Genomic DNA, 24,008 nt, shown 5'->3' on the forward strand with positions numbered 1-24,008 from the left:
CTGAATGTATTAGCAGAAACTGAGATTTTATCATGGTATCTACTGTTTGTGATTGACATTGATCTGTGTTTTACCGATGCTGCTAGAAGTAAAGGACATGCAGTTAGTCCTGTCATATTGCTTACAATCCCATCGTTTTTTTTTTGGCTGTAATGCTCTTTCTATTTTCTGTTCCATTCAGCAGTACACAGCACTATATGACATGCACCTCTGCCAAGTCAACTATCATCTAAAATTGAACTTACTAATTAAGTACCAGGAAAATGATATGGATTGTGTACCACATATCATGGGATAAGCTGCAGTTTTGTTTTTAGTTGTATCGACCATAAGAGAAGCGATGATTGAAGAAATCACTGCTAACACATAAAATCCAACTTGGTATTAAAAAACGATTAGTCTTTTTGCTGCTATAAAATAAATTAGATCCCGGGAACACACCGAGGATAAAGCTATTTCAGCAACTGAGTTCAGATAAGTCTGAAGAGAGGAGAAGAGAAAGGTTCATGTACAAGTTCTTCGATGACTCTAGCCCATGCCACCTTAAAAGGTTATACAGATACACAGTGGGCCGACTTACACACATGTTGATCTTGTGAACTCTTCTGTACATTTGCTCCTTTGGTTCTTCAGGACCTCAATCAGGAGCAAATATACAGACAAACTGACCAAGAACAGTTCTCCTGCCGATGAGTGGTGATTGTCATCACTGACCAAGAACAGTTTTCTTGTCGACAAGTTGCCGCGCACTGCTTCTCCACCGATGTGCAACTGGAAAAGTCCAAATAAAACTCCAGGGTTAAACCCTGCTACAGTAGAGAGCACATTTGCGGGGTAGCATTTCCTGATATGTAAAATGTGATAGGAGCAACGCCAAGATAATTATGTAAACATTTAGCAAATAATTAGTGTGAACCTACCTACTACAGATATTGCTAATACTGGTCAATGTTTTCATGCTGCTTGGACAGTTGGCTTGTCCTTGTCACAGGTTTGGACGTTTACACAGGTATCTAACAAAATGAAAGACGATCTAGAATCTACCCAAGAAAATAGAGAGTCCCACGTACGAGAAAAGGTCAGTGTGTCAGCCAACCACATTCGCATAGTCGCAGTCAACAGTTTAGTCATCGTTGGAGACTTGCTCCGTAGAGGCCATACAGACCAACCAGCAGCTTCCCACATCAATCATCTTCTCACTAGCCATGGAGGTTGCCATATCTGCAGTTACAGGTGAACTCGTCACCCGGTTCATCTCCTTCCTGATGAACAAGTACAACTCCTCCTTGGGCCACGCACAATCAGTGGAGGAGAAGATGGTGGTGGACAGGTTGCAGCACCTCCTGATGAGAGCTAGCACCATCATTGAGGAGGCCGACACGCGATACATAACCAACTCCAGGATGCTGATGCAGCTCAAGATGCTCTCGGAGGCCATGTACCGAGGACACCGCATGCTGGACCAATCAAGGTACCGAGCCCTCCAAGATGGTGCAGGCTTCAGTGAGGTTAGCAGTAACGACTTATTTAGCAGCAGCTTGTATTCAGCAAAGCGTTCTAGAGCAACAACTCATAAAGCCACGCACCTCGAGTCACATGGTGCCTTGGAAAGCTTAGAAACTGCTTTTGCTAACATGAAGGAATTTGTTGTGCTCCTGGGTGGATGCGAGCGCATGTCTCGTAGGCCGTATGATGTTTATCTTTACACCGATAACTTCATGTTCGGGCGACACGCCGAGAAGCAAGAGCTCTCGAGCTTCTTGCTGCACCACAACAACACTCCTGGTGATCATGCACCGGCCATCCTTCCGATCATAGGTGGCGCTGCAGTTGGGAAGAAAACTTTGGTTGCACATGTGTGTGGCGACGAAAGAGTTCGCTCGCGCTTCTCCTCTGTTTTGCATTTGAATGGAGGCAACCTTATGAGGATACTTGACCATGGAAAGACCATGGAAGAGATGATGTTGGTAATTATTGAATTCTCCTCTGATATAGGCCAAGATGACTGGGAAAAGTTCCACTCGTTTGCCACGAGAATGCACAGAGGAAGTAAGATCATCATCATAAGTAGACATAGAACATTAGCCCAACTTGGATCGGTGAAACCTATTTTTCTAAGTGCTCTGTCTTACGACGAGTTGAGGCACCTTTTCAAGATGCTTACATTCGGGAGTGTAGACCCTGCAGAACATCCAAGACTAGTACGAATAGCAGATGAATTTTCCAAGGTGTTGCAAAATATGCAAGGTTCACTAGTCGCAATGAATGTGCTAGCAGATTTGTTGAGAAGGAACCTCGATGTTCAATTTTGGCTTCACATATTGGACAAGGGGATAAGAATGGTCAAAAGAAACATCTCCATATATGGTGTGCACCCGAGCATGCTTTGCCTCCATATAGGACAAGGTCGTCCAATCGACATAACAGACCTTGCTTTGCATCCACTTAGCATGACACCTTATACTGCTAATGTTTCAATCAAGAAGGAATCGCCAAGTGTGACATTTGGGGACCTTATAACAGATCCTAGTGTTAGACCGAAAGGAGACTTCACTCTAATTGCATGGGAATCAAGGATGCGCCCTCATCATTCATTTGCTAATTTTGTTACAAGTTGTGCTGAAGATACAAATGAAGGCAATAGTGCCTTACCTGGGAGGAAGCGACGAGGAGTGCCATTCTAATTTTTATTTCAAAACTCGTGTAATGTGTAACTCTTCTTGTATTTTCTGATACATGAAAAATGGATGTGTTCACGTGGCCATGGACAAATCTGTTTTAAGTAGTGATACTTGGGGAACTTCTAGCAGATCCAAGTGTTAGGCCAGAACAAGACTTCATTCTCGTTTCATGGGAATCAAGGATACCCCCTCATAATTCGTTTGCTTATTTTGTTACAAGTCGTGCGCAGGATGCAGATGAAGGTAGTTCCTTGCTAGGGACGAAGCGATGAGGAGTGCCGATGTAATTTTGTTGTAAAACTTGTGTATGTAACTAATCCTGTATTGTTTGATACAGGATAAATGGATATGTTCATGTATACCATTCAACTAGATGTATCATGGATCTCAATTAATGTTAAAATTGTTTGTTTGATCATATCCAACAGCCCCCCCTGATCTTCCACCAAAAATGGCAATCCCTACTACCACTCCTCGGCAGCTCTAATCAGTTTCAGTAAGGTGGCTATTAAAATTCTGTGTTTCATCATATCCAACAGACCCCTGTTCTTCTATCAAAAGTGTCAATCCCTACTACCACTCATCAGCTGCTCTAGCCAGTTTCAGACTTTCAGTAAGGTGGCCAAGTAATTAAACAGAAATTGAACCAACAGAGTAACAGGACAGAGGTCCATGCATCAACATAATCATTACTATCAATCTATCATCATAACATAGTTTCTGATTAGCAATTTGTTTTTGTTGATACCATGAAGGTGTACAAGCTTGAATGGACGAACGGATCAAGAATATATCTGTGTAACTCCATGATACAATTCCATCCAATCGGCAACGCTGCATATAAAAAGAGGACGAAGTTCCATGTGTGTTGTGGTGTTTTCTTGTGTGGATGCCAAAGAAAACCTCAGTTCAGATCAGACTACAGTTGCATACACAGGACAAGTGCTAGTGCTAGGCACCGTGGTCCTTCCCGGACCAGCGCCTCGCGTTAATATTTAGCGAGTTTTGGGAAATCAGAACAGGTTTAGATTCGAATTACCGAGGTTCCCGAAGAACTAGCGGAGCACCGCGGCCGCGCATTGCATCTGTGAGGCGCAGATTGCCGCCAGCGAGGCTCTCGCGGCAGCGCTTCAGGCACGGAGGCCCCGAATTTGACGCCCGGCATTACCCTGGCTCCAACGACTTGCGAGTCTGCGACGGGGGAAATTACACGCTGGGCGGAGCGGTTCGCCGGCGGCCTTTGCAGGGGAGAGGGCCTCGGTGGCTCTGGGGCAGAAGGGGATCGCTGGTAGACACTGCCGATAGTTTTCTGTTTTCGATCTGAGACACTGACGATATGGTCCCACTGGAAAACAGCAACGGTATGGTTTGGGATAAATCATCTGCTGGCTAGGTCCGCACTCAAGGATCAAGGGTGTTTAGAAAATAAATTATTAGTTTTATACAAATACTAATGCTTATTCATGCTTGTTTGAATAGTGCATAGTAGAAGAAAGTGGTGAATATGATAAATCTATTTACATGTTGTACTACCTAAAGAGTCTTAACAGACTATAGCATACCAAACATGCTAGGACATCTACAACTTTATTTTATGCCCGCTAAAAAAAGAGTTGTTCATCCCTATATGTACTTTCAGATAGTTATAAAATAGATGAGAGATACAACATATTAATAGCAGCAGGTAGAGGGTTTGTTCTCGTGTATTATAATACTCCTACACTCCTCCCAATTATAGTGATATACAGGTATTACATATGTCCATTACACTACACAAGAGCAGCATACATAACTCGCCCAAGTGATCCCAGCTAGTATACAATATACAACCATGATCTCTTATCATGTTCCAACCAACCAAACAAAGCCAAGAGCACATCTTCTAGCTAGCTATATATAGCAGACAACTTCACTCGTGGTATATATATTCATTCACTTATCTAATATGTGTATGCGCTTAGCCGAAACACTGGAGAAATTTCTTCTTGGGCGTGGTCCCTGTTGACCGGTGCTTGGCCGCCGTCTCCTGGTACTTGAGCACCTCCTCCTGCCGCTTCGCCTCCACGGACGCCCTCTTCTCCTCAGCCTCCTTGTGGATCGTCGCCATCCGGTTCCTCATCTTCTCCGCGTACTCGGCCTTCTTCTTCTCCAGCTTCTCCTGCATATTGATCGATCAGCGGGTTCAGAATAGGCGCCATACTGGACCATGATCCTTTTACAAAGCGACAGCTTGAATGAAATGAGCCGCACACAGGACTTAACATGACCTTTGTCCCACTGCTAACTAACGTGTGCAGGGCCGGCCCATAGGGTGGGGAACAGTTAGGGCCCTAGTCCAAGATTTATTTGTATACTTACTACACTTATATTTATACTCTTTAGGTAGTAGATTTTGGAATAATTCTAGAAAATATAGAAGGTTGAAGTTGTAACTTAATGTGCCTATACTCTGACTCCTTCTCAAACATGCAAAATAAAACCGACCCTCATATATTTTTCTCTGATTATTTTTATTTCTCGCAAACAATACACGTGTACACAAGTAGCCATTGGTAGAAATAATAATCATGGTATATAGTTCGTGCGATCAATAGAAATAAATTGTTTCAAACATCTTCACCAATATTCTGAAGACCATTCAAACGTAAATATTATTTCGTTTGTTATTGCATTACCCTAATATTTATCGTGCTGAATAATAATTTTTTAGTTTTTTTGTGTGTGAGCAAGCGGTGAAGCTTGACTGAGATTGTTAAGGGGTCTAGAAACATAATCATGCTTAAAAATTAAGTAAGATATATAAATTTAACATAAATGAATATTTTTAAGGAATTTTTCAGAGTAGGGGGGCCATCGCCCCCGCCCTAGAAAAGCTTAGCCACTATGAGAAGGGGTCCTTGGTGTCGTTTCGCCCTAGGGCCCCCGAAATCTATGAACCGGCCCTGAACGTGCGACAACACCGACTGAATTTTACAACTAAAGGGTCACTGGGTTAGGACTTAGGAGTAAGGCAGAGTTCAGAGCCGAGACCTCCCGTGTTCGCAGCTTGGCTTCGATCGAAGCCTTCTTGGTGTTCTCCCACGACAGGATGGAGGACATCTTGTGCTCAGCCCTGAAGCGTAACGATCTCCACTTAATTACATTGCGGCCAAACATACATGGGGAAACAGGATATTCTTGTGCAAAATTCAGTTTGAGTTGGGTCACCTGTTGTCGACTTTGCTCCTCTCGTGCTCCTCCCACGCCTTGACCATCGACAGCTTCCTCTCCATCTCCACCTTGGCGAGCACGGCATCTGCGAGTTAATCAGTTTCTTGGATGTGACTAAATTGATTTATCGCATCGCAGGGGAAGATTACTGAAAGTTAACGATACTGTACCTCGGTCAGTTGCTGAACTCGCTGCTGCTGGTGCTGGTGCTTCAGGGTGCAAGCGGGACGCTCTGCGGGGGCCCGCTGGTGCGCCGCAGATGACCGCAACTTTATGTTGTGTGCCGCGTATGAGCCGCGTGCCTACGGAGCGTTTTTGCGGCGCCGTGCATACGCCGCGTATGCCGCGCATTGGCTGCGTCGCGCAGCCAGCGTGCGCTAGCTAGGCTAGCTCGTTTTTCATCCTGATCACTAGCTAGCACCCTGATCGCTAGCTAGCTCGGATAAAAAAAAAAGTCAGCTCTCTTTATACACTAAAGATCAATTAGTTTAGCAGTAATATTTCGTCACAACACAATATTAATATTTCTGAATATTTTTTCTGAACAATCCTATCCAGAAGCTGCCTTAGAGCACCAGTCGCGTCCCCCAAACCGTTCCCCAAAGCAATTTGGAGCGCATCGGACCAAAAAACCGTTCCAGCCGCGTTCCCCAAAGCTAATTTTGTCCGGCGCGGCCCGATACGGTGTCCGGCGCCCCGAGCCCGTCCCCGTCCCACAGGGGACGTTCCGGGCACGCCGGACACACCGAAAAGCGAGGCGAAGCGACGCGGGCCCGACGCGTCGGCCGGCTCGAAGGCTAAACCCCGTCGCCTACCTTTGGTCAAGCGACGTTAATGGCGTCCCTGTTTTCCCAGGCGACGCAGGGACGCGTCTCGTCGTGCATGGCCGCGTGGCCGTCCGCGCCGGCGTTATTGCGTGCAACCACCCGCTGCCGCCGATGTACATTAAGACGCCCTGCAGTTCGTCCCAATTTCTCACCGCTCCCGAACCTTCTCGTCTTCCGCCGCCTCCCCCCTCGCAGATCTTCTCCTCGCCGCTCCAAAAATGTCGAGTTCGTCCTCCCGTAAGATCGCCGCGGCGAACGGCTTCGGCCGCGGCAGCCTAACCGTGGTGGAGGCGTGGGCGCTGTACCACGCCCGATATCCAGTCCCGTCAGACATGCGGCTGCCAAGCAGCGGCGGCTGGAAGATGGCCGTGAACGGCCTTGGCGTCCCGCCGCCGCCGAAGCCGGGCACGGACCAATGGAGGGACGGCATCCAGACGTAAGTTTAGACGAATCTAATCGAATCTCGCTTAAGTTTAAAATTTCCGAAATTTTGTTTGGGGGGTGCGACTGGGGAGCGACGTCCCCCAAACGCGGCACGAACGAAACACGTCCCCCAAACACTCAATCCGGCGCGTTTTAGGGGACGCGACCGGAGATGCTCTTATTTCTTCAAGATCAACATCACAATAGCAGATGAACATGAAAATTGCTTCTTCATCTTGACTGAAAATAAGACAATCTTGTGCATTCAAACATGGAAAGGCAACATTACAGTACCCCTCCCTGAATTCAAACATCCAGAGTTGCTTCTTCATCTTGACTGAAAATAAAGCGATCTTGTGCATTCAAACATGGAAAGTTGCCATTGTCACTTGCTACCAAAACATGGAAATTAGCTCTGCTCTTATCTAGCTAGCTCAAATGCAAAAAGAGTCAACTCTCATACTGCATTACAACACAACAATAGAAACCAGTGGCTGATAATGTGTAGTAGCTCCCAGACTTACTCGCCATCCTCCCTGAACAAGTGCTGGCCATCCAGTTGTTGTTGCTCCCTTCAGGTCGTCGCTGAAGAAGCACATTCAGCCTGAAAGAAAATTCAGGTTAGATAGTTTCCTTTCTCAAGATACTCTACTGCCTGTTGCAAGTAGACCAAGTGTTCAGGGAATGGTGGATTTGCACACACTCCTAGAGAGGGTTGTTAAAACAAGGAATTTGCTGCTACTAGTTCAAGTAGACCAAGTGTCCATGCTCTATTACACAGTTACAGAAAAAAAAAATTAGAGGAACAGTTACAGAAATTTTAACACATAAATATTGCTGCAAACATTTCTAATGATGATTAAATTTCAAGTAGACCAAGTGTTAGAGAGGGTTCTTTCAAACAGTGTAGGATCCATGAGCACCACATGTTTAAAATCACAGAAAAACAAGTGTACATCCTTGCATAGTTTACTAGAAGCTTGATCAAAAATACTGATTAATTGTATGCACAGGTAATTGTCAAAATCAAAAATAGTACTGTAGAAGCTAGGAAACTAGAAGCTTGATCAGTTTGAATGGTTATCCTTGCATAGTGTACTATGCAGTTGAATCTCACAGCTGCACCCCTGGGCACTCAAACTGAAGAATAGCCATGCATTAATTCAAGCTGAAGAGTGAGCATGCAAATAATTTCAGTTCAGTGGTAAGGTTCAGACATAATTGAATTGGCCAAAGTTACTGCTGAAATCAATAGGTATAAGTACACCCTTCCATCTCGAGAAAGATGTCTGATTTCAGATGCAACAGTCATGCAAGAACAATGCAATGCACTCAAGTTAATATGATGTCATTTTTTTCTGCACCAAATCGATCAAGCAATGCAATGAACAATGCAAACAGTCTGATCCATCAATCACCCATAATCGATTCATTGAGAAAGATAAAATCACATACACATTCAGAGTTCGGAACCACGGGATTACTGTTAATGAATGAATTGTCATATTTATACCAGGGATCAAAGTCTATGCTTGTCGTTTATTCGCAGACAAGGTAGCTACTTTATTTCTGTAACCTCATTTTTACAAGAATTTCATGATCTATGCCCGGTACATCAAACTAGTCTAAGGGCTTACAGCATGATCATGGATGCATGGCAATTGGGAGGATTGGTAGTAGTTACCTTGATGAGGGAGCTACCGTTGAGCTTCTTGCGCTGATTTTGCTTCATGTTCTTGCACTGCGTCCCCTTCCCGCGGCCGGCGTGTGTGCCCATCTTGAGACCACCGTCATCGGCCGTGGCCGCGACCCTTGACCAGTGGTGCTGCCGCTTTGTCTGCTGGTGCTGGTACTGGTTTTGGGGGCACGCCTGCAGCAAAACGGGTTCAGTTAGAACCGAAATAAGGTGATCCCTGGGTTTCGAAATGCTTGACCAACTCTTGCGTTAATTAACCACCATGCTAGGATACTAAGCTAAGTGAGACCGGAATTCATCGTAGCGACTGAAATTTTAAGCAAAGATCGAAGACACGCACCGCCGTCAGTCACTGAACCCGGCGCCTGTGCTGTCCGTGCTGGTGGCGGAGGCCCATCTGCAAAGGTCGATCGGTTTAGCAAATGAATGGCGATCTACCAAAATCCCAGCACTCTGGGCGGGTAAAACTGAAGCAGAAGGAAGATGGGTTTCTTTCTCACTCTGGACAACTCCACCAACGCCGGCAGGCTTGCCGGCCTCAACGGCAGTCGGCGGCGGCGCCACCGCGTGCGCTCCCTTTGGCTCCTGCATCTCCATCTTCTCCCTGGCGAGTAGTACCACACTCTCCTGCCGCTCTTCGAACTTGGAAGGTTGTCGAATCTGGCTGAGCCTGAGCTGTATTAGTAGCAGCACGCCGAGCGTACGCTTTCCCCCTAACAAGGCGTCTTTCTCCTGTGCGACCTGCCTCGCTGGCGCCGGCGGGCAGCGGCTAATGAGCTGAGCTGTGCTGCTAATCGCGTGCCTAATCGCGAAAGTTTACTTGCTAAGTCCTCGCGTCCTCGGTGGTAGGGAGGTGCGGCGAGGCGCGACACGCCGGCGGCCGGTCACGCAGCACGTGTCCGCCGTGCTCGGTGGTGTGTCTCTCCCGGGCCACGTGTCCCTGCCGGCCGCCATTTTTTTTTTGTCCCACGTCGCCGTCAAGTCTCTCGGTGGCGGACATCATCGGTACGGTAATCATGAGTTTCACAGGGCATCTCCAACCGGCGACCCGAACGGACGCGCTGGACCGTCCATTTTACGCTGTTTGGGTGGCTGAGCGGACATGTAGACGGAACCCCGCGTCCGCGTGTCTGTTTGGGTCGCGCGCGGTGCGCCCAACGCGCGGACGCAGCGCATAATCAAGGAAATAGAAAAAGAAAAGTAAAAATGCGAATTTAAACGAAATTTGATTAAACATATACCCTATTTTGGGCAAATTTGTACATAGCCCTATTTTGGGCAAATAACTAAAAAGAAGCCCTCTATATGGGCTTTAACATTTAAACTAAAAACCCTCTATTAGGGTTTGGTCGACGGCGGTGGCCGCCGGTGCGCCGCCTAGCCCCTGTGGGCGTCGTCGGCGTCGACGACGTCCCCGGGCGGCGAGGCACTGTTGTGGCTCGACCTCGCCGGGGACTCCGGCCACGGAGACCATAGGGCCTCCTCCCAGGCCGAGTGAGGGTCCGGAGCCACCCGAGGATGCGGCGGCGCACGGAGCAGCGCCTCCTCCCTGAGGCGCTGCTCCCTCTCCTGCCAGGCGCGGCGCTTGGCCTCCTGCCGCCGCTGCTCCTCCGCGCGGCGCCTAGCCTCCTACCGCCGCTGCTCCTCGCGCCGCTCCTCGTCGGCGCGGCGCCTGGCCTCCTCCCGCCGCGCCGCTTCCTCCTCCTCCCGTCGCGCCTGCGCCGGCCCGGGCGTACAGCCTCCCGAGCCTCGGCTTCCTCGACCTCCCGCAGGGCCGCTTTCTCCATCTCGGAGGTGCGAATGGTCGCATGGAGGTGCGGCCATTTCGCGTCCTCCTCCGCCGAGATGAGCAGCGCGGCTCGGAGGTCGGGGTCCTCCTCCGAGGACTCGGACTTGGGCTCGAGCAGCGGCGGCGGTTGCGGCAATGCCGCGCCGCCGCGAGGAGGCCTCGGTTTCCTCCCGATGGCCGCAGCGCCGGCGGACGATGGCGGCTGAAGCCTAATGATCGAGAGAGCTTAGGCGGTGACACGAGAGGGCCGCATTGTAGTCGAGACATTGCGGCCCAGTGAAATATTTGTAGATGTGGGCTAGAACTTGGGCTGGGCTCGTAGATGGGCCCTAAGCCAAGTTTGTCTTAGATCGTCGGTCAAAAGTCTATCGACTAGGCCCGGACAGAGCCACAGAGGGAAGGCGGAGGAGAGAAGAGAGGAAGAGAAATCTTGGCTAGGGTTCGTCTGTCTGCGCGGCCGGCGGCTAGGGAGAAAGCACTCGCTCGATCGAGGAAGGAAGGGAGGGCGATGTCGAAGAAGAACAACCTAGCCACGAGGAGGAGGGCGCACGAGTTCGACCTCCAGAGTAAGATTACACACACTCTCTCTCTCTCCATGGACTTGTGGCTGCCGAGAGGGACGAGCTCTCTGGATCAAGACGGGCACCTGATATTATTCTGTTTTGTTCACGTGTGGTGTGTTAACCAGGGGAGAAGGCGGCCAAGGAGGAGCGAGCCAAGAAGCTGCAGGCCAAGAAATCCAAGATGAAGGTATCCGCCATCCACCCCTTATTATGCTCTGCTCTACACTAATTGGTCTTCTCGGTTTCTCAAACGGCGCCACGATGCGGCTGGATGCCTCTGTCCGTGAAATTTGCATATCGTGTAATGGTGTATTTGTACATGGAGGTCTCACTGGTAATGGTTCAGCTTTGCCGTAGGAGTCTGCCGTCTGAATATCATCGGGTTGTTTGGGTGTTGGAAAAAGAATAGCAGAGCTGTTAGGTCTTATACTACAACGGCCTGAGATACTATTTTGCTGGAGTTAATAGAAAATAAACATGGTAATTTGGTAGGGCATTTTATTCCAAGCCTGAGTCTGTCTATTAGACGGTGGGTCTAGGCCTCAGGGCAGATACAGCTAACAATTTATCTCTCTAATTCTTGTCCTTTCCAACACGAAGCACAAGAAGAGATGCGTGAACTGTTGGAGGTTATTGGTATTATTTTCAGTTCATAGTGCCCTCACTTTTCCTTTCCTTCACAAGCTCACCCTTCTGGAAACATATTTTGGTTCCTAGATTTTTCTCCCGATGCATAGGCTTCCTGGAGTTCGTAAGGCACCTGACCGTGTAGTCCCCGTTGTCATCTCTTAAATTATGTTGGGCTATGATACTGCCACTGCACTTTGTTTTCCCCACCGGCTCTTCAGATTTCATCCTCTATCGCTTGGTGCTGTAATGTGGCATGAATTTTGATCTGAATAACCAAAATTGCTATATTTGTGCTAACACTATTTTTTTCTCTGTCTGTTCAGATTGATGGCAGTGATAAGAAAAAGAAGGGCAGTAGTTTTAAGGTCGGCAAGAAAAAGGTCAAGACAAAGCTTTCAGCCTTAACAAAAGCCAAGGCCGCACAAGCCATGGAGGTTGACAAGTGATTCCATCGTCTGAACTGTTCGACTCATGCTGGTTGTTTTGATGCAATCATGGAAGAAAGGAAGTAGTTCCATGCTCATATCAGTAGCATTTGCTCTGTCCGAGTCCCATGTGACCAAGCAACTCCTTTTCTTTTGTGATGCATGGCTTGTACGCCTGCAATGTTAGAGTTTGGACTTAGTATCTCCAAAGATATCCTTCAAATATAATATTTTCTGTAGCTGGAATTTGCAGCTGATGTGTCTGATAAATTACATGTTTTTGCCTCTGCATACTGTATCAGATGCATCAGCAGGAAGAATCTGTTCTTACCTAGTTGTCTGACCACCAGTAACTCTGTGTTGAGAATGAGCACAAGCCTTCTTTTCTCTCTAGTTTCCATGATGCTTCTGAATTTTATCAGGCTAGACAAAGTTTGGCAAGCACATTGTTTGCATATTCTGCTGGCTTAGTTCCGCTGTACATGCACAGTATATGAGCACATTGTTGCTGCTACATTTATTAAAATTTTGTTTCCTGGTATTTGTGACAGGACGTCAAAACTGTACTGGCGCATCACATGTATACATCTTTAGGCTGTATATACTCCTCCGTTGGAGCTCATTGGTGGCCTCTTTAGAATTCAGGTATAACAATTTTGAAGAGCTGGGCAGATTCCAGAATGTGTTGAAAGTATGTATAGGTTATTAACATTCTAGATTTTCCCACCTCCAGCTTGTATTATAGAATTTCTGAAGTTCAACTCAGCCTAACTGCGCAAGATAAGTTTGAACCAGCCAGCGCAGAGCAAATGACAAACTAAAGGTTATACTGCCACTGGCATAGCATCGAGAAGTTATGCCCAAGCGAAAAGTGGCGCATAGAGTGTGTACTGAACAAAAGGATAGGCAGCACTATAGCCAGCCAAGACTGATAACCGCATATAATACAAGCACCTTGATAATGACCCGAGGGCCGAGGTTTTCTGGTAGTGAGAAGAAGAGAAAAGTCCATATCAACACCTTCATCATAATATAAAGTATAACTAAAGATAGAAAACACCGTACTTTCTTCAGAAAAGGAAGGGACAGAATATGCAAACTAGCCGCGACATGTGAATTGTGATTTGTGAAGGCGATCAAATTCGACTCGAGACATGCGTTAGCACACCTACGGAAGTATACACAATGCATCGGTTGAATTTTGAGAGTTGTTGTAACACCACCCTAGAACTTTACACAATGCATCAGTTGAATTTCCGGAGCTCTTTGCGACACTCATGCTATCTGATCAGCGATCGCCATTTTCTTGCACTTTTCCCATGCTACCTGATTCATTCACCAGAGCAGCATCCTTGGGACGCGCAGCTCGAAGAAGTAGGCATCACGGAAGGGTTAGATCCGGTGACTTGTCCATTCGTTGGCGCACATGTCAGCTCTTCCTGGCGGTGCTCGTCGGCTGGTATGTCGATGGCAACCGAGTCCTCATTAGACTCGCTTTGCTTCTGACAGCAGTGGCAGTCTTTCTCGCCGCTAGCAGTGGCAGGGGCAGCAGTGTTGGATGATGCAAGGGCGGCGAGCTGAGACCTTCTCATGTCCAGCGACCTCGCCGTAGCGCGGCACGCCTCCTCCTTCCCGCGGCCCGTGGTCCCCTCTCCAAGCAGCAGCATGCTGTTGAGCACCACGAGCAGGCACGTGCCGACGTCGGCGAGCACCGCCGCCCACAGCAGCGGGCGCCACGCCAGGGCGAGCACGAGGACGGCGGCCTTGGCGGCCACCGACGCCACCACGTTGACGAGGATGGTCCGGCGCGCGCGCCTCCCGAGCCTGATGGCCTCCGGGACTCTGAGGATGTCGCTGGACATGAGCGTGGCGTGGCTGGTCTCCATCGCGGCCGCGGAGCCGGAGATGCCCATGGAGACGCCCACGTCCGCCATCGCCAGCGCCGGCGCATCGTTGATGCCGTCGCCGACCATCATCGTGGGGCCGGCCCTGGCCTTCAAGGCGGCCACGAGCCGGACCTTGTCCTCCGGGAAGAGCGCGGAGTGGAGCTCCTCCAGGACGCCGCCGAGTTGCTGCTGCGCGTGCCTGGCTGCCTCCGCGCTATCCCCAGTGAGCATCACTGAAGTGATGCCCATGGATCTCAACTCCTGAATCGCTTCGGACGCGCCGGTCCGGCAGTCGTCCGAAAGCGAGAACACCCCGACGAGGTCCCCGTCGCAGATCACGTAGCCGATGGACACGCCTTTCAGATCGTCAATTTTCTCTGGAACTGGAAATTAAACGTCACAACAAATGAGTTGAACTTGTTGTGAAGTTTCATTTTTTGCTGTTCAGTGCTTGCTATAGACTCACCTGTGGGGAACGGTTTTTCTAACGCATCCGGTAACTACCGGACAAACATCTACCGCAGAAAGTTTCATGATTCGTGCAAACAGCCACACCCTAGGGTCAGTATTCCTTACGTAAACAGCGTATTTTAATTTGTTGCTATTCGGTGGATCCCACCCATGTGGCTCTGTCGGCTGCAACTTGCAAGCTGACCGGATGTATGGGCGTTCTCTCTCTCATCGCTTATTGCGCTGACTACACCACACCTAGCTAATATTCTTCAATTGTTTTGAGTAACTCAAATCAAACGAAAAAGTTTTCTATTATGTATGGGTTCATACAAATTTTTAAGAAAATTTGGTAAAAGTTTACTTCATTTTTCACGCATACTCTGTTATTTTTCCTGTTTCTCATAAATATGATTCACACATATTATAGTTCTATATTTCGTGTAAAAATAGTTTAAGTCTGTTTCAGGATTTTTAAAAAAAATTGTTAGAAATTCAAATCAAGCGAACAAGATATTTGTCTAAGTATGGGTTCATATAATTTTTAAGAAAAATTTGTAAAAGTTCAGTTTGTTTTTTCACACATACTCTAGTTATTTCGTGTTCACACAAATGTAATTAGATCATTTTTGGTATGACTCAAATTTTAGTAAATAGAAAAAATATATATAATATGTGCCATATTTCTTTGGCATCAAGACGTTACTGATCCCATACTTAGGAAATATATTGATCATACGATTTGAGTTGCTCACAAAAATTTGGACATATTTTAAATGGACTAAAATTATTTAAATAAATCACTACTAGAAAAAGGCCTAGCCGTAAGATCACTAGTAGTGGCGCACCCCTCTAGTGGTGCTCCACTGCTATGAAAATACTAGTGGCGCAGCACAACAACCATGCGCCATTGCTACTTGAGTTAGCAATGGCGCATGAGTGGTGCGCCACTACTAATCGCTAGCGTGGCGCACCAAAAACAGGTGCCCCACTGCTATGAAAATACTAGTGACGCACCACAACAACCATGCGCCATTGCTACTTGAGTTAGCAATGGCGCATGAGTGGTGCGCCACAACTAACTGTTAGCAGTGGCGCACCAAAAACAGGTGCCCCACTGCTATGAAAATACTAGTGGTGCACCACAACAACCATGCGCCATTGCTACTTGAGTTAGCAATGGCGCATGAGTGGTGCGCCACTACTAACTGTTAGCAGTGGCGTGATAGTAGTGGCGCACCACTAGTGCGCCCGGCGCACTAGTGGTGCGCCACTGATGGAAAACTGATAGCCTGTTTTCTAGTAGTAAACTATAATATATGTGAATCCCGCCGCCGCGCGGGCTTTGCCCGGCGACGCTTGCCGGCGGCGGCGAGGGAGGAAGGTGGAGGCGGAGCTTCTCCCGACGGCTAGCTAGGTTAGCGCCCAGGTCGCTCGCGGGGAGCGACCGAGGCGCCTCTAGGTCAGGTGGTGCTCTATGACACAATATTTATTGGATACCAAAATATTACTGAACTCATACTTGATAAAAATATCTTTTTGTTTGATTTGGTGAGCTCGCAAAATTTTGATTGTATTTTGATTTTGTCCTAAAACGAATTGATTTCTGAAACCTAATTGGCTTCAGTTCGGTATGATCTCTTTTCCAGTAATATAAGAGATATATGCCATATCTCTTTGATTCCCAAATATTACTTAACCTATACTTGAAATATTACAAACTTCCAAATTTCTCGAAAAGTTATTACTATTTTTTGTGGAAATCTAACAAAAATATATTTCATAACTTCAAATTTGTATTGAAAATAGTTAGAATATATTTCACCATCAAATGTGATACAAGTTGTGTGGTGGGCGTGGAGATCAATAATTAAGGAGAGAGTATGGAAAGCAGATGGGTGAGAATGCAGACACATCCACGTGGGTGGGCTCCACAGACATGCAGGAAATCAAGATACAAAGATTTCAGAAGGAATACCCATGTGATACTAGATGATGTGGCAGTAGTTGATTGGTGGGAGAGACTCCGGTAGTTACCGGTTCCGTTAGAATTCACTTTCCGCTCACCTGTGTCTGTGTGGCATGATCTCCTTGCCAATGCCCTGTTGTTCCCAATGTAGATGTGTTTACCGTCCATCTCTCCGTAGATTCCCTCCCCGGGAAGGATGCGAAACTCGGCGACGTTTTCCGGCTTGGGCTGGATAGATTTGGACTGGGCGTACTCCACAAGTGCAGCTGCCATTGGGTGGCTCGACTTGCTCTCAATGCTTGAAATCCTGCATTATCAGTGAAGGAAGCTTTCTCAGACAGAAGAAATCCATTTTTATGTCGGGTGGTTTTTACACTTGGTCAAATAGACAAATTAACCCAACTCTTGAGGTTCGCAAAAAAAAAAAAAAAAAAAACCCGCAAGTCTTGAGAAGTTAGACAGAGTTCTTATGTTTTCTGATTGGGAAATTTTATTTCCTCTTGTGCAAGTTAAGAAAATTGTACGAGAACTTTCTGATCATAATCCCCTGATACTTGATATACTGGTGATATTATGGCTCAAAATAAAACAAGGGAATTCAAATTTGATGTCTTGGCTAAAAAATTCTGATTCCTTATTAATGTGGGAAAATTTTGGCAGAAAGAGGTGTGTAGTGGGGATCCTATTGATGTTTTGAACATCAAAATAAAAAGGATAAGAAAAGTATTTCAAAGGTTGGGGTTCTAATATTTTTGGACATAAGAGGATGAAAAAAAATGAGTTAAAATCTGAGTTGGACACTTTAGATCTGTTGGAGGAAACGGAGCCTTTGTCCCCTGATGATTGTTGAGGGTATAATGGTAGGAAAATAAAAAAAATACCATGCAAACCCTTACAGCTAATGGAAATATTGTTGAGGGTACCAAGAATCTCCTGGAACATGCTACAACTTATTATAAGGATCTTTTTGGTCCCGCTCCTGGTATTATGTTTCAAATATCCCCTTTTTATGGAACGAAAATGACAAAATGAATGATATGGATAATCCTGATATTATTAAACCTTTCGAGATGGAAGAGGTCAAAAATTCTTTATTTGCCATAAAAAAAAATAGGGCGCCAGACCTGACAACATTCCGGTTAAATTTTTCAACACTGCTGGGTAGTGGTTAAAGGGGATGTTATGCATATATTTGAGTGCTTCTTTGCTGGGTTCTTAGATGTTCAATGACTGAATTACGAAGTGATAACTCGTTTGCTTAAAATGGCTAATGCTGACAAGATCCAACAATTTAGACCCATTTGTATGTTGCGTGTATAAGCTGATAACTAAAACCCTCGCTCATAGGTTGGATCCATATGCTGACAAACTTTTCAGCATACAGCAAAACATGTTTATTAAGAAACGTAGTATAATGGATGGATTCATGACTTTGCATGAAGTGATGCATCATACTCGTGTAAAAAAAAGAGATTAGCATTATTTTGAAATCGGATTTCGAGAAAACCTACGGTAAAGTGAATTGGGATTTACTTTTGGAGTGACATAAATTGAAAGGCTTTGTGAACTGTGGTGCAAATGGGTGATTTTTTTAATTCAATGGTACTGTGAGTGCTAAGATCAACAACGAAGTGGAGCCCTATTTACGAAGTGTGAAAGGTGTTCGACCCTTTGTCCCCTACTTTTTTTAATATGGCGGGTGAATGTGTGACGAAAATGGTCTTACAAGCTCAAACCAATGGTGTTATATCACTGGTTTAGCTTCAGATCTAGTTGAAAATGGTATTGCGATTTTGCAATATGCAGACGATACATTCTTATGTTTGAAACATGACCCTGTTCAAGCTATAAATATAAAACTCCTTTACATGTTTGAGATGATGTCTGGTTTGAAAATTAATTATATTAAGAGTGAAGAGTTTTCTATTGGTGGGGATTATTCTATATTAGATTTTTTACTCTAAGTTCTTCAATTGTCAAATTGGCAGTCTTCCTCTTAAATACCTGGGGGTACCAGTAACCTTCTCGAATCTCAAAAATAATAATTGGGATTTTGTTGATGTGAAGTTCATAAAAAAAACTCGAATCTTGGATTTATGATTGAGGTTCTTCCGAAGCGAGATTAACTTTATTAGATGTGTGTGTCTCATGTATCACGTCCTATTATATGTCTATGTTTCTTTTAAATTTGACCTTTATTGAAAAGTTGTACAAACGTAGACGAAAGGTTCTTTTGGGCTGGTATAAAGAAAAGAAGAAGTGTCATTTAGTAAAATAGAAAATGATTTGTAGATCCACGGAAAAAGGTGGTCTGGGTATGAAGGATTTGCATAAACAAAATGTAAGTCTCATTTGCAAATGGTGGTGGAAGCTAGATACTCAAAATGACCTTTGTCACAGTATTGTGAGACCTAAGCATCTGAGGAGAAGTAGTTGGCTTCGGTAAAGATGAAGGCAAACGATTCACCTTGAAGACAAATATTTTGAGGGGAGGAAAATTATTCTAAAAAGTCTTAACATGGTTCGGTTCTGGTTAGATCCATGGTTGGATGAGAACCCTTTATGCATTAGTTGCCCTTTGTTGTCTGATATTTCTCAAGAGGTTACCTTTGATAAAGTGTTGGAGTCGGATTGCAATATTCTTATCAGGCGGAGGTTGTTCCCCTTGTTGCTATTTCCATGGGAGGAATTAAAAAATAGGGCGAGGGGTTTTGTAAGAAATTTGGAACAGACAAAATGGTTTGGTCTTTGCCATCGAATCAGATGTTCTCTTTCAGCTCCATGTATTGTTTCTTGGAAAAAAATCTAGCTGGGTCATATAATAAGTGGATTTGGAAGGCTAAACTCTCTCTTAAAATAAAGAATTTCCTCTAGCAACTTTTTCAAGATGCAATTTTGATTAGAGAAAACCTAAAGAAAAGAAATTGGCCTGGATGTCCGCTATGCTCCTTCTGTTGAAACTGCCAACCATATTTTCTTTACTTGCAGTTTTGGTAGATGTGTTTGGGGTCTTTTGGGGTTATTTTTTTGGTTCTAGTTTGTGCTATGCATGGCTTTATTCTTTTTTCCTGATGGTGAAAGGTTTTACACTTTCTTCATTGGGGTTGTTTGTTGGTCCATTTGGACAGTTAGGAACAAAGTCACCTTTGATGGTTACTAGTATATGATGAGATCCCCTTCAGTGATAGTGTTTACTATGTGCTCCTTCTTTGTATACTAGGTGTGTCTGCACAAGGGAACATATGGTGAGCAGCTCAAGAACGGAGCACAGCAGGCGATGATGATAACGGCGAATATGGTGGCTTCTTCTCAGGAGAATTTGCTTCAGATCGCCTGTCCGTAATCATGCAAATCTAACGCTGACGGAAGCTGAAGGATTTGTAACGTGCTCGCCTGTGTGGGTCTGTTCTTTTGTCTAGGTTTCGGAACTGTTGAGTGGTGGTTTCATGTAATTCGGATGTTGTTCGCATGCTCTGTTTTGGGGTTCTTAGTCTGTAGTGCAGGCACGTTTTTGCCCCGTAGCGGGTGTTTCAATGCCTAAACGCTCACATCAGATTTCCTGACCTGTGCGAGGGTGTCCCTTCTTTCCCCTCTCCTTTCATAACAAAATGCCTGAACTTCGTTAAAATTTAGATGTATCTAGACCTATTTTGGTATCTTTTTTTAGGTGCCTATTTTGGTATCTAGATACATTCAAATTTATCAGAAATTGAGATATCTTTTTATAGACGGAGGAAGTAGCAAACAATGTATTTCCGTTATGCTGAGTAATGGAAAGTAGAGTAGCCCAATTTGAAAAAAAAAAAACTGGACAGATCGATGTGAGTGAATGAAAGCGTAACGTACCAGTAGAGAAGATTGGTCACCTGAACCTTGTCCCCAACCACGCGGAAGGCGTCGATGGTGAACTCCCCTCTGGTGATGGTGCCGGTCTTGTCGAACGCGACGGCGGTGATCTCGCCCAGCGACTCGAGGATGTCCCCTCCCTTGACGAGGATCCCCATCCTCGCCGCCGTCAGGAGAGCGCAGAAGGTGGCCACGGGCGTCGACAGCACCAGCGCGCACGGGCACGCGCTCACCAGCAGCACCAGCGACAGCCTGAACCATCGTTCCGGATCACCCGCTCCCAGCAGCAGCGGCAGCAGGGCCACCCCTGCTCCCAGAACAACCACAGCTGCCCAGGCAAAGAACGGCAGAATCATTTAAAAGAAAACAGAGACAAAAGATTTTCACTCTTTTCATTAATTAAGGAGAAATAAGTTTTGGTGCACAGAAAGTAAAAAAAGTTCAACAAAGAGATTACTCTCTCAAAATTACAACTCTCAATTTTTTTTTTTGCATCCGCAGTGATCTAAATGTTTGCCTCCCTCTTCTTTAGCAAGAAGGATAGTCGGTGGCATGGCTTTGTTGCGGAGGATTCTCGTGTTACCGCTCGTTTCGAATTGTCCAACAAACAAACATGGTGATAGAAGCCATGCCTCTACGGTTTGCCACGGTTCTATTGGACATACCCGTCCACCACTCCATGATGGAAAGCTAAGGCATCCAAGTGAAAGTATGAACGGAGGGAAGCCCAATCCGTTCTTTCATCATCCCGCATGCTCTCTTGAAATACCAGCAATAGACAAAGAGGTACACCGCTAGCTTTTGGGTTTGCCTACAAAGGGCATAGCCGACAATTTGTCCATCCTCTTTTCTCAAGATGGTTCGGAGTTCATAGCCTATTTTAAATTTCTAACCAAGCAAATAATTTTATCTTTGGAGGTACCCAAAATTTTTAAGCTGACTCGTTCATGCATGTGTGGGATGACCCAAAGAATTGCGCTTTGTAGGTCGAATCAAACCCGAAATCCTGATTTATCAGAATGACATGATTAGTTCTACTATGTTAGGCTAATTTAATCCCCACTCCAAGTGCATTTTTTCCCCTATAACTCAATACACTACCTCTATATAGTGGATCAGAGATTTGGAAAGATTTGGTAAAGCAGTGGTTTCACTCAATCCCCACGGAGATTATCCCTGCTAATCCACAAATATTCATTCTACTACCAGCAACAGCAAGGCCTCAAGGTACCTGGCGTGTAGTACTTGGCGCAGGAATCGATGAGCCGCTGCGTCTTGGACCTGCTGTTCTGGGCCTCTTCCACCAGCTTCTCCATCTTGGCCACCGTGGAGTTCTCGGCGAGCGCGGTCGTCCTCACGGCAATGTAACCTGGAATCGAAGCAGAGAAACACACATTGCTTTCAGGCATTTATGTGCAACAAATTGCAGCTGAGGAGGCAGTTGTTTGTTGTACCGTCCAGGTTGAGCGTGCCGGCCCAGACTTCGGACTGCGGCTGCTTCGGCACCGGGTAAGACTCCCCGGTGAGGCTCCTCTCGTCGACCTCGCTCTGCCCGTCGACCACCACGCCATCCACCGGGACCACCTCCCCGGCCCTCACCGCGATGACGGCGCCTACGCCGATGTCGCGCACATTGACTACCTCACCCGTCTCAGCGAGCACCGCCTTGGGAGGGATCATGCTCATCAGCGACGACATCCCGGCGCTGGCCTGGCATCACATTCACATCACTGTGTGTTAAGGAAACTAACTGAAAATCGCTCAGGTGTTTGTACTGTGTGTGTATGGTACCTTGGTGCAAGCCAGGGTCTCGAGCCATTCTGCGGTTGTGAAGAGGAAGACGATCGCGCCTGCCTCCGTGTAGTCCTTGAGCGCCACGGCTCCGGCGACGGCGATGAGCATGAGGAGGTTGATGTCCAACGTGAGCCTGCTGGCGGCGGCGAAGCCCCGGAGGATCATCGGGGGAGCGCCGGCGCAGGCCGCCCCGAGGGCCAGCCACCGCAGGGCAGGCAGGAGCCAGCTGAAGGAAGACGCGAGGAGGAGGACGCCGCAGGCGACGATGTACGGGCTGGGCCACCGGCTGATGATCCCGCTGCTGCCGTAGGCGCGCACCGACGCCTCCAGGCCTGCCCCGTTCAGAACCTTCACTGAAAATCCATGCCGGACCGGGCAGAGCAGCACGCTGACAATCGTAAGGTTTCTCGATGGTCATGGAGATTTTGGTCGAGAGGAAGAGGGGTTACCGATGCGGGACTGCGAGGTGGCCTCCGGGTCATGCTCGACGATGACGGTCCGGGAGGGGACGACGACCGACACCGCCCTCACGCCGTCGAGCGGCGCCAGCAGCCTCTCCACCAGCGCGACCTCCGCCGAGCAGCACACGCCCAGCACGTCCAGGTATGTCTTTTCGTACTTGCTCGTCGTCCTCGCCGCCGCGGCTTCCTGGGGCAGAAGGCTCTCCTCGAGCGCCGCGTCCGACGTCGCTCCCCGCCGGTTCTCGCCACCGTCCGACATCGGTCCGATCGCGGATCGCCCGCGAGCCTACCACGCTGATGCAGCTGCCCAAGAAACGCAAGCAGAGGAACAGCGAGAAACAAAGCCAACAGCCCAAACGAGAATTAACAACAAGTCAACGGGAGCAGAAATGATTTGGAGAAGGAGGAGTAGAGGTTTGAGCTACACGATGCACGCAACCCCGTCAACGAGAGCGAAGAGCTCAGGGCGCACGAGTCAGGACAACTTAGAGCATCTCCACCATAGGCGCTATACTGCAGCGCGCTGGATGGTGCTGTAAGGGCATCTCCAACCGAGCGATCCAAATGGACGCACTGGACCATCCGTTTTGGGCTGTTTGGGTGGCCGTTTGGGTTGCGCGGTGCGGCAACGCTGCAGAAATGGGTCGCGGCGCCGTATGGTATGTTTTTGCTTGTAAATTGACTATAAACGTCAAATAAATTATAGAAAATATAGAAAATAGTTTAAATGCTCAAAATTTATTACACAGTACATTGTCCACGTAATCAATGATAAAGTATTATTCAAATAAAATGTAAAAACGTTACAAATGCTTTAGGCTTCGGGATTTCCATCATCATTGTTGTTTGCAGCATTGTTGCCTACATGCTGCCACACGTGCTCGATCAAATCAGCCTGCAGTGTGGTTGTGTACAGCTAGATCTCGAATTTCATGGTGTGCATGAAGAATGTCCTGGAATGATGCTCGGACCACCTTGAGGAGTAACCAACTCTCCCCGGCCCTCCCGGTCATTATCAAAGAGTGAATCATCCTGCTCTACCTCAACAATCATGTTATGCATGATTACACAAGCGGTCATCACCTCCCACGAGTTTGCACATCCCAGGCTCGCGGCGGGTGTCCGACGATAGCCCAACGAGTTTGGAGGATGCCAAACGCCCGCTCGACATCTTTCCGGGCTGCCTCTTGCTCTTTGGCAAACCTTGCCTCCTCGCTCCGAGTTGGGTTTTCGGATTGTCTTTACGAGTGTAGCCCAAGGTGGATAGATACCATCAGCAAGGTAGTACCCCTTGGTGTAGTGGTGGCCATTGATCTCAAAATCCACATCAGGGGACTGACCGTACGCCCTATCAAACA

General features: G+C 46.9%; 4 protein-coding genes and 1 long non-coding RNA gene across 5 annotated transcripts; 2 read left to right on the forward strand and 3 right to left on the reverse strand.

Annotated features, from left to right (window-relative positions):
* The first annotated feature begins 1,205 nt into the window (after positions 1-1,205).
* On the forward strand, positions 1,206-2,684 carry LOC124691083. The gene has a single exon (XM_047224363.1). It carries the CDS (start codon positions 1,206-1,208, stop codon positions 2,682-2,684), a length of 1,479 nt encoding a protein of 492 aa, XP_047080319.1.
* A 1,838-nt stretch (positions 2,685-4,522) lies between these two features.
* Positions 4,523-6,242, reverse strand: LOC124691084 (remorin 1.4-like). The gene is made up of 4 exons (XM_047224364.1): positions 6,062-6,242; positions 5,889-5,976; positions 5,712-5,793; positions 4,523-4,839 (listed from the first exon to the last, which is right to left on the reverse strand). The coding sequence occupies exons 1-4, from the start codon at positions 6,240-6,242 to the stop codon at positions 4,639-4,641; spliced, it is 552 nt and encodes a 183-aa protein (XP_047080320.1). The 3' UTR covers positions 4,523-4,638.
* Positions 6,243-7,474: 1,232 nt separating this feature from the next.
* On the reverse strand, positions 7,475-8,950 carry LOC124689002. Its single transcript, XR_006998687.1, has 2 exons — positions 8,826-8,950; positions 7,475-7,745 (listed from the first exon to the last, which is right to left on the reverse strand). It is a non-coding gene; the product is annotated as an uncharacterized LOC124689002 (long non-coding RNA).
* A 2,085-nt stretch (positions 8,951-11,035) lies between these two features.
* LOC124689003 lies at positions 11,036-12,631 on the forward strand. The gene is made up of 3 exons (XM_047222609.1): positions 11,036-11,192; positions 11,315-11,376; positions 12,143-12,631. Exons 1-3 carry the CDS (start codon positions 11,135-11,137, stop codon positions 12,263-12,265), a joined length of 243 nt encoding a protein of 80 aa, XP_047078565.1. The 5' UTR covers positions 11,036-11,134; the 3' UTR covers positions 12,266-12,631.
* Positions 12,632-13,362: 731 nt separating this feature from the next.
* Positions 13,363-22,909, reverse strand: LOC124691085 (cadmium/zinc-transporting ATPase HMA3-like). The gene is made up of 7 exons (XM_047224367.1): positions 22,639-22,909; positions 22,187-22,542; positions 21,850-22,105; positions 21,627-21,764; positions 20,396-20,723; positions 16,648-16,856; positions 13,363-14,513 (listed from the first exon to the last, which is right to left on the reverse strand). Exons 1-7 carry the CDS (start codon positions 22,907-22,909, stop codon positions 13,576-13,578), a joined length of 2,496 nt encoding a protein of 831 aa, XP_047080323.1. The 3' UTR covers positions 13,363-13,575.
* Positions 22,910-24,008: the final 1,099 nt, after the last annotated feature.

The sequence above is a fragment of the Lolium rigidum genome, chromosome 2, assembly GCF_022539505.1.
Source record: "Lolium rigidum isolate FL_2022 chromosome 2, APGP_CSIRO_Lrig_0.1, whole genome shotgun sequence".
Lineage (NCBI taxonomy): Eukaryota > Viridiplantae > Streptophyta > Magnoliopsida > Poales > Poaceae > Lolium > Lolium rigidum.